At 41.7% G+C, this 15,446-nt stretch overlaps 1 protein-coding gene across 1 annotated transcript in view; it reads right to left on the bottom strand.

Moving 5' to 3' along the window:
- The window catches only part of TYR (tyrosinase), a 57,020-nt gene that overhangs the window by 33,165 nt on the left and 8,409 nt on the right, over positions 1–15,446 (bottom strand). The window contains exons 2-3 of the mRNA XM_074573028.1: positions 13,218–13,434; positions 900–1,047 (exon numbers count right to left, since the gene is read on the bottom strand). Of these exons, the coding sequence (XP_074429129.1) occupies positions 900–1,047; positions 13,218–13,434 (365 nt within the window). The remainder of the gene's footprint in view (positions 1–899; positions 1,048–13,217; positions 13,435–15,446) is intronic.

The following is a 15,446-nucleotide window of genomic DNA, read 5'->3' as shown; positions in this document are numbered from 1 at the left end:
TTGTGAGAGAGTCCCAAAAATTTGTGCAGGGTAATAGTTCTTTTGTTCTAAGCATTGCAGTAGCCAAGTCACGGTCAGTGCCTGGTGGGAAAGTAGAGGCAGATAGGTAAGAAAATATAAACTGCTCCAGAAAAAGTGTTGTTTTCGTGGTTTTCTTTGCTTAGCTAACTGTTTTTTATAGCTCTTCGGTCATCACAGTTTGATGTAATGCCGTCCACAGAAAATTGTTGGTAGCCATCTGCATGTATTATAGTGACACAGAAATTTTTAAGGTCACCATTAAATCTTGGAATGCTGTCATTAATGTAGCAATTTCGTCTTTTCTTCCAAAACTGTGCTCCCCTACCTTTTCTTATTAAGAAACATGATATCCTTCTGTTTGCTTTCCTTTCATTCTGCACAGCTGTACTCTTTCATCAAGAGACAGTCACAATTTTGTTTGTCATACTGAAATACGGATTTTTTCTTTATTTATGAACAGCATGCTTGGATTTTCCTTATGGAATAGAAATTAAAGCAGCACTGACATTTAGAATGTAAAGGAATTGCCTCAACTGATTATAGTTGTGTTAAAATGAGTCACGCACTTTTGGTCCAAACTTCCTGACATGCACATCCATATATATTAATCACTATGACATCACTGAAGAACTATTTTTACCATGGTAATAAAAGCTGAATGCATTTGTCAACTTTTCAAATTATATCTAATCCAGTGAACATACAGACAGGTTAGGAAAGACACTTGCTCTCAAATAATAGCAGAGCTCAATTCCACATGTCTGAAAATGCTGTGCATGCAACGGCATGTAAAATATTTGCAGTTTTGAAATGTAGGTGAAAAGCAGACTGTAAAAAACATAAAATAAATTAGGCTTGACAAGAAGAATTAAACTCACCTGTCAACAAATGCATGGTGTAGCACAAAGATAGGATCATTTGCAGAGCCTTGCACTTGGGACATGGAGCCATTCATGTAGATGTGAAGTGCATTATGTAAACCGCTTTGAGATATGTTTGATATTGCAGTCCGTGGATCAGCAAAACCTGTATTTGCAAGAGGAAATCATATGCTGATATGACAACGCGAATAATTCTTTTTCCAGTAAGACTGGAGATCAAAGTACCTACTTTCACTTCATTTATGTTCGGCTTTTTAGACAAGGGCTTAGGAAAACACGTAAAGGAGTGCTAATATATTTCAAAGGCATAGCAAAGATGAAATTAGAATAAGCTAAATTAAAACTCCTGCCATGTAGCTAATGCAGCATGTCAGCAAATGTACTGCTTAATTGCTTTATATTTTTAAATTTCTTTGTCCATTGTGTCTGGCTCTTAAAAGGCAACATAATCCCTGCAGACATATATGCGTGTACATTTATTCATGTTGAGAAAATGTATTCACTTTATTTTTATTTTTGATCTTTATACTTATAGGTTCCTAAGATAAAACAAGCTGTTGTATCTCATCATATACACTGTCATTTAGTATTGATGGTCTCCATAGAACATGTTCTTTTATTAATAGGAGCCAACACAATACAAGCTACAATCTTTACAAAAGTATTTGGTAAATAATCAATAATCTTCCACAGTCTTTCTGACAGTCAAGCTTCCTCCCTACTTGCAAGGACTCCTAATAAAAGTCACCTCAACCATCTGATGCTTCTCTGGGATTTTCCAGGAGAATAAAACCTGAAATATATGTTGTCCTCCCAACACCCCAACACGTTTCTTAACCTGATGCTAGTCCTACTATTTAACGCATGCTACAAAACCTTCTGCTCTCTCTCTTCGTATGGCTCCTGAAGATGTCTTGTTGTCACAATTTCTGTAAGCTGTACGGTAGCGGAGCACAGTGAAGCATAGTGAAGACATACTAAAACATCTTTGCAAATTAATAATCAAAGAAAAAGGGCTGTGAACAATATGCTTGCTGTGATGACCCTCAGCATTTTCCCAATATTGTTGCAGTTTATCAAGTCTGCAAGGTGGAGAAAAGAAAGATCTTAGCTCTTTGGGAAACGCCTCACACACTTTGAACACTTGCTTTATTTACTTGTTTGGAACAAGAACCAGCATTAAAATGAGGATCGGCAATATACTTTGAAGTGAATCTCCCAATAGTCCTCCTGTTTCATGCTGTGACTCACACTACAGGGCAATTTCTGACTTTGCAAGCTGGTTTGCTTTTGGAGGAAATCTAAAATGTGCCAGCCATCAGTGGGTGTTCGGTGCATGGGACTGAACTGGAGCTAGTGTGAACGAACCCCTTCCCTGTCAAAACCCTCGTGTATAACATGGATGTTGGGTCCTCAGCACCAACTGTTTTGCTTTTTGGATTTGCTCCTTTTTGAGTCACATGAAGTATTGAGACGTGGCTAGAGATGCCTCATGAGTAGAGTCATACTCTGTGAACTCGGAAACTTGAATTTTATACCCTACTGGGACTCTGACCTTCTGTGTGAAATGATTGCATCTCTTTGTGACTTTAAATTCCTGCATCGCTCTTTGCCTTGTCTTTCAGCCTCCTCAAACACGGGAAAAGCTTCTGGCATAAAACGATTGATAATTATAAGGATCAAATTATAGCTGTGGCACGTAGGAACCAATATACCGTAACAACCATCCATCTTTCTGATTGTAACAAAAGTTTTGAGAAATTCAATGGAAGTCAGAGAAGAAAACATAATCAGCTTAGAAGATGGCTGGAGGAGGTAGAGTTGGCTTATGATGAAAATTGTAAGATTTCAAGGCGGAGTGAGTCTGCATTTAGGAGAGAAAGAGAAACATGTTGATGCCTATAGATAACTGCAGGTCTTAAGTGCATCAGATGTGGACTGGAATTATTGAAGACACTGCATGGTGACATAAACAGCAACGGGCAGAAGTTCTCCAAGGGAAAATCTTGCCCACAGAAATTTGCCTAATGGTGAATGCTATGTTACCTAGATATCACTGAGGGGAAACAGTAGAACAAAATGTTACCAGATGTGCTATGAAGAATGATGTACTTTGACAGTTTGGCCATAACTCACAGGAACTGATGGCAATGATTTTGGCCTTCTTTGCTGATGGCCACAGTGGGTGATCACTGGCATCACTTGATATAGCAATGCTAGGAAATTTCTGTGAATATTAACTGAAAAAGATCTATCTGTATATCATTCTGAAGTCCCACTTATATTCAGCTGCATTATAAGTATATTTAGAGGAAGATAGACTTTACACAGAGTTTAGGCAGAAGGCCAGGTGCTTTATATCAGACTCGGGATACTTAACACTTCTTAATGCATTGCGAACACTTCATATAATCATTCATAAAACCAATATACAGAATACTTGTTTTGGCTCTGGACATCTTTTCATGGAACATCTGCACACAAGCAATTTATCTTAATAATCAAAAGCTCTGTAACTGGGAGAGCTTTAGAAGCTCCAAGCTAATTGGGGTACGTTCCGTCAGTGTCAAAACTGACATCATGTTTAACCATGCACGTGAGAAGTTCTAATACCTGATTTCTTGTTATGAAAACTCCATATAAATTGTAAAGTTAGCAGGAATAAAACCACAATGTGGTCTCACTTCATTTTATTAGCCTGGGTCTTACTCTTTTCTTTCAGATTTTTTAAAAGGCTTCAGGACAATCAGCTTTTCAGGAAGACATACTATGAAATAGGGTAGAGTCAATTAAAAAGAATATGTGAAAACATGATAATTTTTTCAGCGTACAGGAAACCTCAGTGTGGTAGCTGCAGTAAAATCACCTCTACAGAAAATGTGAGGCTACAGATCTACGAGTACAGTGAGCTGAAATAAGAACTCCCTGCCTCTAGATGGGGGAACTCCACTCTCCTCACCTGCCTTGCCCCATGCTCTGCCTTCCCAGTCGTTAACTGCAGCTCTTGTTAGTCCTTCTGTGAACTGATTTAACTCACTAATCTGTCAGAAAACCACGCTGGAGTTTGGGATCTCATTTTTTTTCCCAGGCTACTGAGAGACAGTATCTTGTGTAAGGGTATGATGAGAACCAGTGTTGGTACCAAAAAAAGCAGGAGAGCTAACTGACTGCTGGATGGAGGAGACTGCATAGAGGAGCAGGGCTGTCTCCAATGGCACTGAGCTGTTAAATCATCTGGCCTGTATAGAAAGCTGTAGCATCGATGGATGGACAGGCCCAAAGGGTTGTGGTGAATGGAGCTAAATCCACTTGGTGGCTGGTCACAAGTGGTGTTCTCCAGGGCCCGGTTCTGGGGCTGGTTCTCTTTAATATTTTTATCAACAACCTGGACAAGGGTGTTGAGTGCACCCTCGGTGCATTTGCAGATGACACCAAATTGGGTGGCAGCGTTGATCTGCTTGAGGGTAGAAAGGCGTTACAGAGGGATCTGGACAGGCTGGATCAATGGACTGAGGCCAATGGTGTGAGTTTCAACAAGACCAAGTGCCGGGTCCTGCACTTGGGTCACAACAACCCCGTGCAGTGGTACAGGCTGGGGGCAGAGTGGCTGGAGAGTTGCTTGGTGGAAAAGGCCCTGGGGGTGTTGGTCGATTGCCATCTGAATATGAGCCAGCAGCGTGCCCCGGTGGCCAAGAGGGCCAACAGCATCCAGGCCTATGTCAGGAACAGTGTGGCCAGCAGGACTAGGGAAGTGTTTTTTCCCCTGTATTCAGCACTGACAAGGCCACACCTCGAATACTGTCTTCAGTTTTGGGCCCCTCACTACAAGAAAGTCATTGAGGTGCTGGAGCGTGTCCAAAGAAGATCAACGGAGCTGGTGAGGGGTCTGGAGCACAAGTCTGGTGAGGAGCGGCTGAGGGAGCTGGAGGGGTTCGGCCTGCAGAAGAGGAGGCTGAGGGGAGACCTTCTCGCTCTCTACAGCTCCTGAAAGGAGGGGGTAGCCAGGGGGGGTCAGGCTCTTCTCTCAAGGAACAGGCCATGGCACAAGAGGAACGGCCTCAAGTTGCACCAGGGGAGGTTTAGGATGGATATTAGGAAAAATTTCTTCACTGAAAGGGTTGTCAAGCGTTGGAACAGGTTGCCCAGGGAAGTGGTTGAGTCGACATTCCTGGAGATACTTAAAAGATGTGTAGACGTGGCCCTTTGGGACATGGTTTAGTGATGGACTTGGCAGTGTCAGGTTGACAGTTGAACTTGATGATCATCAGAGTCTTTTCCAACCTAAATGAGTCTATGATTCTATGATTCTACGTCTGAGTCCAAGTCTGGCTGATATACTTATTCCCACTCTCCCTGGGGATGATTTTTTCTTTAATAAATGTTTCACATTTTAGAGTAGTTCAAGTCAGATGGATACATTTACTTTAAAACAGGAAGGAAGATACAGATATAAGAATTTTAAGGCCATATCCTTGTTGGTCTTTGAAGTTAGTGATGTTCTCCTGTCGTATGTTTGTGGAATTTTTCTGCCATTGGCAATCTCACAGGAAATTTTTCAGGGTTAAATCTTACATATTTTCACAAGCTATATTATTACTGTAATCTCTCTGGAGTGAGGTAGCTGCAAGATCTGCAGAATTTGGCCCAGGGGGCTATGGTAAATGAAAGTTTGTGATTATCTAATTTAGGCCATGTCACCATCTAGGTTTTTTTCCTTAAAACAACTCTTGTAGAGCTTCACTGTGGTCTGGGATGAACAGTCTTTCTAGTTCTCTGGTAATGACCCTCCTCATCTTGACAGCACTTTCTCAATGTGCAGCATAAATTTACCTAGAGACTGAGAGTTTGAGCTGATTGAGGAATACTGGCTGTAGGCTAAAACTTTTTTAATTAGAAGTTTTCTGTTGGCAAATTTCATTTTAAGAAACCTTTTTTCATTAGCTATATGGATCACAATGAAAATACTGAGAAAAGTTTTCCAGATTAAAATCTCTCAGAAAAAAAAAAAGGAAAATGTCCTATCAAAATGAAATTACTTTTTGAAGCGTTTGATGTTTTATTCCATTATTTCATGACAGAACAGCAGTAACGATACAGAATTGTGACAGACAGTGGAATGCTATGACTGGCTTGACTTGATACCACGTGTCATGAGTTAATACATGAATAACGAAAGTGATATAGACTTCTGGAATTTTTTTTTAAAATGTTTTTTCTCACTTTCTGCAAAACTTAGAAGGCATTGATTTTCATTTGAAGTTGCCATGAATGAAATAATTTCAAATGTGGAATTTGCTCATAAAGAAAAAGAAATTCTAAGTTTTCCAGCCATTATTCTTAGGAGGCAACATGCAAGATGTCATATCAAGGCTGAACTACACAAAGACGAAACTCAACTATTTCATTTGCAGTCGGCTAATCCATTTCTGATCTCACCTGCTGCTTATAAACTGGACTGGTTTTCTGTTCTCTTCTTGTATCTGTGAATTGTTCAATGAAGTCAACAGTGTTCCTCAGTCAGGGCCATGATTCAACAAATCCTATTTAAAAAAATTGCTTCCACTTCAAGGGACAACATGCAAACTGCTTTAACTTGTTGTTTTTCAGTCAAAGCAGAAACTGGCCTGTCCCAGAGTGAGAGAGCAACCCATGTGCTCAGCCTCAGGGAAGTGTTATTTTATTGAATATTGACCATTGCTGTTTATGACTGTTGTGGTTACTCTTCAGTGACATAATTTCTGCCTCTATAGCAGCATTCTCTGTCAGTCAAACACAGATTTGGCCTGTGTTGTTGGCATCTGCTCATAATAATGCTGAGGAAATGGCCTCAAGTTGCGCCAGGGGGGGTTTAGATTAGATATTATGAAAATTTTTTACACTGAAAGGGTTATCAAGCATTGGAACAGGTTGCCCAGGAAGTGGTTGAGTCACCATCCCTGGAAGTATTTAAAAGATGGGTAGACGTGGTGCTGAGGGACACGGTTTAGTGATGGTTTTTGTCAGCTTTAGGTTGATGGTTGGACTCTATGATCTGAAAGGTCCCCTCCAACCTCGACAATTCAATGATTCTATGATTCTATGATACCTACCCCTTTGAAGGGTAAAAAGGTGTCTTTGTTCCAGTGCACTCAAGCACAGAAGAGCATAAAATTTTGCCCAGAAGTGGTTCTTCTAAATGTTCGGTTCTTCTAAGTGATCACAGATGTTTTCCATTACAGAACTAAAACTGAGGAGTAAACTTCACATTGGTGTAAATCAGGAGCCACTGAATTACAGTCATTGGCTTGGTTCTGGTCATCTTTTGTAAATCTAGAGTTACTCCTGTAAAGTCAATAGACTTACTTTGGATTTACTTTGGATCTAAAAGAGATTAGAATTTGACCTTAGGTGTATTGGCACAAACTTGTGTAAACAACTAAAGAGGAACTGAAAAGCTTTTTGCTTAGAAAAGGAAGTAAATGTTAGGAACTATAGAGTGTTAGCAGGTTTGTAAGAATGCCGTCACGCAGAAGTGGGCACTGACACAATAAATGCAAGCTGGCAATTTAAGCTTTGCATCTGTACACAACAAAAAACTAAGCAGGCCATATGAACAAAGAAGCTAACACAATATGGGGTTTTTTGGCAGTAAACTAGTTTAAAAACTTTCCACCATTTTTTTGACATTAGCCATGCAATGTTGAATTGAATGGCTTCGCATTGCAGTTGACTATCTTCTTAGCTAAATAAGTTAGTTGACAGAAACATTTGTGGTCCTGTGGTGTAAAACTGAGTGTTGAAATAATTCAGGTTAAAAACCAAAATATATGCAAAGAAAAATAATGAAAAAAGCTTTCTCAGAATAACACTCTTTCTGATGGAATAAGCTCCATCTCCATAGTAATATAGATAAATGCCTACTGAGCCTCATCTGTCTCGCATTCAGACAGACTCATCACCAAAAGAGCCCTTATCATCAAACGCTGTGGATACAGTTTCACCCCAGTGATCTCTGTATCTAATGAAATGTTCTTATGGAAAGAAAGGTAACATCACTCTGTTGACCTTTACTCTCTTCCATAGCAGTTCTTGGGCACTGTAGATCTCCTTTAGGTAGGCTATGAAGTTAGACAACAATGTAGGCTCTGGCAATTGCACTGAGAGTTGGACTATGAGCAAATATGGTCACTTTATTAACAGGATTTCACCTAGAATGGAAAGGATCTAATGTTAGGTTGTTTTGGTTTTTGTGGTTTTATGTCTGCAGAACTTCTAAGGAGGGGACATACATTGCCTCAATTGTACCCTGCTGAGCGCTTTTCTTCACTGTGCTACAGCTTCCCAGGCTCCCTCCACATGGATCATAGGACTTGCAAAGGTCCACCTTCACTGCTGAGAGAAAAAGAGCCTCTCAATCTCTTTTCTTCCCTTTTCAAATCACTTATGAGGGATCCTACGGGTGCTCTGAAAGGGCTACAGTGCATGTCAAGGAGAGCACATTTTAATGGACTGATAAAACAGGCATGCTCTGCCCCTACATTGAGCTAACTGGAAGCATCCAGAAGCCATGCAGCACTATGACCAAGATAATATAGAATCATAGAATCATAGAATTGTCAGGGTTGGAAGGGACCTTAAAGATCATCTAGTTCCAATCCCCCTGCCATGGGCAGGGATATCTCCCACTAGATCAGGTTGCTCAGAGCCCCGTCCAGCCTGGCCTTAAAAACTTCCAGGGATGGGGCTTCCACCACCTCTCTGGGCAACCTGTTCCAGTGTCTCACCACCCTCATGGTGATGAACTTCTTCCTAATGTCCAGTCTGAATCCACCCATCTCTAGTTTTAATCCATTCCCTCTAGTCCTACCATTACCCAACTTCCTAAAAAGTCCCTTCCCAGCTTTCTTGTAGGCCCCCTTAAGATACTGGTAGGCCACTATAAGGTCTCCTCGGAGCCTTCTTTTCTCCAGACTGAACAACCCCAACTCTCTGTCTGTCCTCATAGGAGAGGTGCTCCAGCCCTCTGATCATCCTTGTGGCCCTTCTCTGGACACGTTCCAGCACGTCCATATCTTTCTTGTAGTAGGGGCTCCAGAATTGGACGCAATACTCCAGGGGAAGTCTCATGAGAGTGGAGTAGAGGGGGAGAATCACCTCCCTCGACCTGCTGGCCACACTTCTCCTGATTCAGACCAGGATACGATTGGCTTTCTGGGCTGCTAGTGCGCACTGACAGCTCATGTTGAGCCTCTCGTCCACCAGCACCCCCAAGTCCTTTTCTTCAGGGCTGCTCTCAAGCCAGTCACTGCCCAGCCTGTGTCGGTGTTGGGATTGCCCTGACCCAGATGGAGGACCTTGCACTTGGCCCTGTTGAACTTCATAAGGTTGGCATGGGCCCACCTCTCCAGCCTGTCAAGGTCCCTCTGGATGGCATCCCTTCCCTCCAGCATGTCAGCCGCCCCACACAGCTTGGTGTCGTCGGCAAACTTGCTGAGGGTGTACTCAATCCCACTGTCCATATCGCAGACGAAGATCTTAAACAAGACCGGTCCCAGTACTGATCCTTGAGGGACTCCACTTGTCACTGGCCTCCACTTGGACATGGACCCATTGACAGCCATTCTTTGGGTGTGGCCATCAAGCCAGTTCTTTATCCACTGAATTGTCAGTCCATCAAAGCCATATTTGATCAGCTTGGAGACCAGGAGGTCATGCGGGACAGTGTCAAAGGCTTTGCTCAGATCCAGGTAAATGACATCAGTTGCTCTCCCCTTGTCTATTGATGTTGTGACGTCTCATAGAAGGCCACCAGGTTTGTCAGGCATGATTTGCCCTTGGTGAAGCCATGTTGATTGTACCCAATCACCTCTTCGTTATTCTTCTGCCTCAGCAGTACCTCCAGGAGGATCTGCTCCATAATCTTACCAGGCACAGAGGTGAGACTGACTGGTCTATAGTTCCCTAGCTCCTTCTTCTTTCCCTTGTTGAAAATGGGGATTATGTTTCCCCTTTTCCAGTCAGTGGGGACTTCACCAGACTGCCATGACTTTTGGAATATAATAGAGAGCGGTTTAGCAACCTCATCCGCCAGTTCCTTCAGTACCCATGGGTGTATCCCATTGGGTCCCATGGACTTATTCACTTCCAGGTTCATCAGATGGTCACGAACCTGATCTTCACTTACGAGAGGCAGTTCTGTCCAACCCCTGCCATTGTCTTCTGTGACTCCGGGAGTGTGGCTGGAGCCCTTGCCAGTGAAGACTGAGGAAAAGAAGTCATTGAGAACCTCAGCCTTCTCCATATCTCTTATCACCAGCTCCCCCGTTTCCTTTCTGAGGGGGCCCACACCCTCCCTAGTCTTCTTCTTACCATTAATGTACCTATAGAAATGTTTGCTGTTTCCCTTGATCTCCTTGGCTAGATTTAATTCCAACTGAGCTTTAGCTTTTCTCACCAGGTCTCTTGCTGTTCAGACAGCTTCCTTATATGCCCCCCATTCCAGCTGTCCTTTCTTCTACTCCTTATAAAGTTTCTTTTTGTGTGACAGTGTGTCCAGGAGCTCCCTGTGCATCCAGGCAGGTCTCCTAGAATTCTTTCCTGCCTTCCTCTTTGTTGGTATAGTTTGCTCCTGGACACAGAGAAGGTGATCCTTGAGTACTGACCAGCTGTCCTGGGCCCCCCATTCCCTCTAGAGCTTCGTCCCACGACACTTTGGCCAGCAGATCCCTGAAGCGACCAAAGTCTGCATGCCTAAAGTCCAGGGTCATAAGCTTAGAATACATGTTCCTAGTTGCCCCAAGGGTCTTAAATTCTATCGCTTTGTGGTCACTGCAGCCAAGGTTATCCCTGAGCCTCACATTGGTCACCAGCCCTTCCCTGTTGGTGAGAACGAGGTCCAGCATAACACCTTTTCTTGTTGGTTCCTCTACCATTTGGAGGAGGAAGCTGTCATCTATGCATTCCAGGAACATCCTGGATTGCTGGTGCCTTGCTGTGTCATCCCTCCAGCAGATGTCAGGGTGGTTGAAATCCCCCACAGGGACCAGGGCCTGTGAACGCGAAGCCAATTCTATCTGCCTATGGAGGGCCTCATCTGCTTGGCTCTGCTGGTCATGTGGCCTGTAGCAGACCCCTACTGTAACATCACCTTCCCCTTTCTTCCCTTTAATCTTAACCCATACACTCTCAACGAGCTCCTCATCCTTCCCCATGTAGAGCTCCATTGATTCCCCACTTCTGTAGCTACTTCAGCTGTATGGCTTCTGAATCGTATCTAACTTGCACACATCCTCAAGAACACTTTTCCTCAGTCTATTGGAAGAACCATCTAAATCACATGAAATCCATTAGAGCCTATTGGTGGCAACCATGACATGACTTTTGTGGCATTTGGAGGGCTCCAAATGATCACAGTGGTGAGCTGGATCTTCATAACTTCAGTTAGAATGATGAATACTCTTCAACTTCTGAAGGGTTGTTAGACAGAACAAAAGAATGCACTCAGAGGAAAAACTGATCCAGAAGAGATCTTTTCAGTTGCACTGACATTGCCATCATTCAGATTAAAGTATGACCCTCTTCAAGTGTGATTGGCAGATGACACTATGATATTAAGAAAGACCAGCTGTGACTGTGCTTGCTAACCATGAAATTAACGTGACAAAGAGACAACAGTAGAGAAAGGGCTTGATGCATTAATCAGACAAAACACTGACTCTCATTTTAGAGTTAAAGTAACTTCTTCCACGCTCTTTGGGAACTGTAGGTACTTTCCTGATCATTGTGCAATTCTGCTGAACACGTATGTTATCACCTTTTTTCAAATAGCTGCTGTCATTTTCATAGGAAAGCATATCCATTTGTATCAACGGGGTATACTTGATCTGTGACTGTTTAGCTGTCAGTTTAGACTTAGCATTGACAAAAAGCAGGTTTTGTCCTTTTTCTGCAAGTACTCACGAATTATAGTTATTTAATGAACCGTCATGATGCTGAAATTTAGGCTTTGTGAGTGGTCCGTTTTGACTCTATGTGCCTCTGCATAACTTCCACTGACTGTGCCTTTGCTTTTGTTTACAATACTAGCAGCATGATGGTAGACTGTCCTTATTTCATTACTTGTTTGCTTTAATTCCCTTTTCTCTGCTCCTCCTATTCCACTCTTTGCGTCTATCCACATACTTCATGGAGAAAAATGTGAACAAACCTCTACTCAATAATGTCGCCTTTTTCTTTCCCAAACTTCACACGGTTCCCTTTCTCAAAGGTAGGAAGCACATCTATGTCCAGAGCTGGAGTCAATTAACGTCTGGATTCTCTGCTGGCTTCAGCAGACAAATTCCACATTTTTGTCTGTTTTTAGAGCAGAAAATAGTTCACTTTTTTTGTTTCCTGAGAAAGCTTTATGGCATTCTGCACTGTATTAACAGCAATACTGAATATATCAAAAGCTTTGCTTTCTTATCCTCACACCAACATTTATATAAATGTTCCTGTTTTTTCCCTTGCACAGTTCCTTGCAAGCAAAAATCTCTGGGATGTGAGAAGTAGATCATATTTGATTCAGCTGATATACGAGACTTTAGCAATATTTATTGATAAATATATAACGTGTTATCCTTGTTTATTAGCAATTTAGCAAAATTCAAAAGAGATTGGGTAGACAGATAATTAAGAATAACTATTCCTTTTAGCAAAGAACCCTTGTTTACTAGCGAATTAGGAACATTCAAAACAGGTTGGATAGTTAGAAAATTAAGATAAATAACTGAATTCTTTTGGAAATGATACTAAGGGTCATTTTTGAGGTATCACTTAGTCCTTAATCCTGAGATTTTGGGGAGAAGTCTGCTATGGAGTTCACAGTGGCAGGGTGTAGACATAACATGCCAACTGGCAGCATCCTCTCTCACCCTTGTTATCCAGCCTTGCCTCTGGGAGACGGTGGATTCCAAGGCAAACCTGTAACCCACGTGGACATGGTTATGATCATGTTTAAGTAGATTATTAGATGATCTCCTTTTTTGCAGTACTACATTTCTTTGCTGTGCCTGGTGCTGGCAATAGCAGGAGACAATATCTCCTAACAGATGGATTTAGGATCTGATCTAGTCTGTAGTTTATATTTTCTTATCAAATGCTTTTAACATGTTTCTTTCTGTCTCTTGCTGTTCCAGGAGAAAGCATAAATTTTTCTTTTTCTTTCTTTTTTTTTTTTTTTTCCTTTTTGAGTGGTGCTTCATGGAATCAGCTTGAACTGCCCAGAGTTTAGAGACTTTAATCCCAGAGAGAATAAATTTACAGATGGAAATGGCATAATAAAATAAAACATGTTACCTTCCAAAGTGTTTCGGAAACTGTAATTGGCCATTTTATCCATGGATCCAGATTCATACTGAGTCAGTGACAGGCAAAACTCAACTTCAGCTGAGGTTGGGAGCCTTGGGGTCCTTGATTTATCGTTGTTCCCAGGATTGCGCAGAATAGGCCCCTCACTTGTGGCATTGCATAAAGCCTGTTGGCTGTTGTACTCTTCAGACCGAGTACAAATTACCTGTATAAAACACTTCCTATTAGCAGGGTTGCAATTGTAAATAATAAAAGCAAACAAAAGAGGTACTTTGATTAATTATTTTTTTTAAGGAGCAAAGAAAATGTACAGTATTAAAAGTACGTTGCAAGAATATATATCGATTTTTAAATTTTCTATTTATGATTTTAATATAAGCTGGGTTATTTCATAGAAGACACCCCTCTAATACAGTGCATTTTTGGAAATAATACACTAATCTTATCTGAAACTACCCGTGTAGACTAAGGCATCAATTCTCATTTAGGCCCTTGAAAACTCACTGAGGCCAAAATCAGTGTTACCTACCAATGCAGCAGGACACAAATGGAGTTAAATCTGCTGCTGCAGTTGCTAAATGGAGGCTTTTTTGGCTTCAGCAGGCTACTGAACAAAGCCGTAGTCATAGATTTTTCTCCCCACACAGTAAGAGGGGGAATTTTTGACTTGGAATATGAAAAAAAAATCTTTTTTTTTCTGAAAATATATGTCTGTGCTTTGTCAGACTAAGTGGACATTTAGTTTCATTATGTCTTGATGATGCTATATGTACAAAATGGCAAAAGACGTTACTGTCGGGATGAACATATATCACCAGCTGAGATACCGCAGTGATGGGTATTGGGGGAGAACCTTAAATAGAGAGATGAATACAGACATCAAATACTGTCAGAATCCAACATCATTTATATAAATGTTCTGGGCTCACAGGCAAAGTCCAGTTACCATTACAGAACAAGTCATTATTTGTCAGATGATCTGTGAAAGCTACCAGTCCAATTTGAGACTCCTGGAAGTGCAAAGTAGTTCAATGTAAATTCAAATGACAGTCAGCTCATTTGGCCAAGTCAAAGTCCTTCACATTTTCCCTGGGTTGAAAGTGCCCACACAGACTGTCAGTGTCACTAAGGTGCTGCTCATTATCTTTATAAGCCACAATAACTTATTTTTTACATAAGGATGTGTGTCCTCTGATGACCATAGGCTTTTTTAGTAGCGCTTGTTGCATCCCCTGCTTGGACAGTGATCGGAAGGAGAGGGAGGATTTTTTTCATCTGAACCGTCAGGGAGTTAGTACAAGTACTAACTCATATTTGTATTTTATATTCAGGAACTTGCCCGACATGGAGACAGGATGGAGGATGGAGAAAAATATAATGACACAAGGACAAGCAGAAGATCAGACAAGACGGTTTGGTGGGTGTGTATAGTGATACACCTGAGAAATCTATGAAAATGAAACAGTGCAACAGTGGCTCAAAACTCCCAGAAGTCGTTTTGTATCCCTGCTAGGTAAGGCTGAGGCTCTGAACCAAAACTGCTGCCTATTGTTTTGCTTTTTTTCTGAAAAACCCACCAAAACAAATAAAACTCCAAACCACCAGAGATTCCTTCAAAATGTAGCACTCTGTGATTGGCAGGTAATCAGTGTGGTTAATAAGAACTTTGTATGGAGAAAGAACGGGTCTCATTACTGAATGAGACATCATAGGGGAGAAAACAACATTGAAGCCTCCAGACTTCATTCATCCTGGAGGTGTACTTCTATTTCATGGACCAAAACGATGAACAAGAAGGTGAGTGAAAGCAATCATATCTGCTGTGAATGGGGTGGAGGAACATGAGGTTCTCTGTTAGTGGAGGAATTGAGTGGGAGATTCATTTCACTGGCACCAGCTGTGTCCAAATTGCCAGACTGAAGCAACACTTCATAGGACAACCTCTGCAGTCGATAGAGCCATCTCCAGAGCGTGATTCAGCCCTTCTAAGCCAGATGACTGGTAGGTGAGATGTACTTACCTCTAGGGGTGCCTAAGTCTCTCCATTGACTAAGTCAATGAAATAAAATGTGTAAAAAATCAATGCAGAAACCGTCTCTGGACTGCAGTTAGCAAGGGAAGCAAAATTAAGAGTGTTCAGCTTAATGCTCTGCTTCTGCATTAGGATGGGATGAATCACACCCCGGAGGCACGGATGTGCCTCTGAAGTGACTAAAG

This window comes from Larus michahellis, chromosome 1 (genome assembly GCF_964199755.1).
Source record: "Larus michahellis chromosome 1, bLarMic1.1, whole genome shotgun sequence".
Taxonomy (NCBI): Eukaryota; Metazoa; Chordata; class Aves; order Charadriiformes; family Laridae; genus Larus; species Larus michahellis.
Note: the sequence above shows the minus strand (reverse complement) of the source record. Positions and strands in the feature narration are given on the sequence as shown.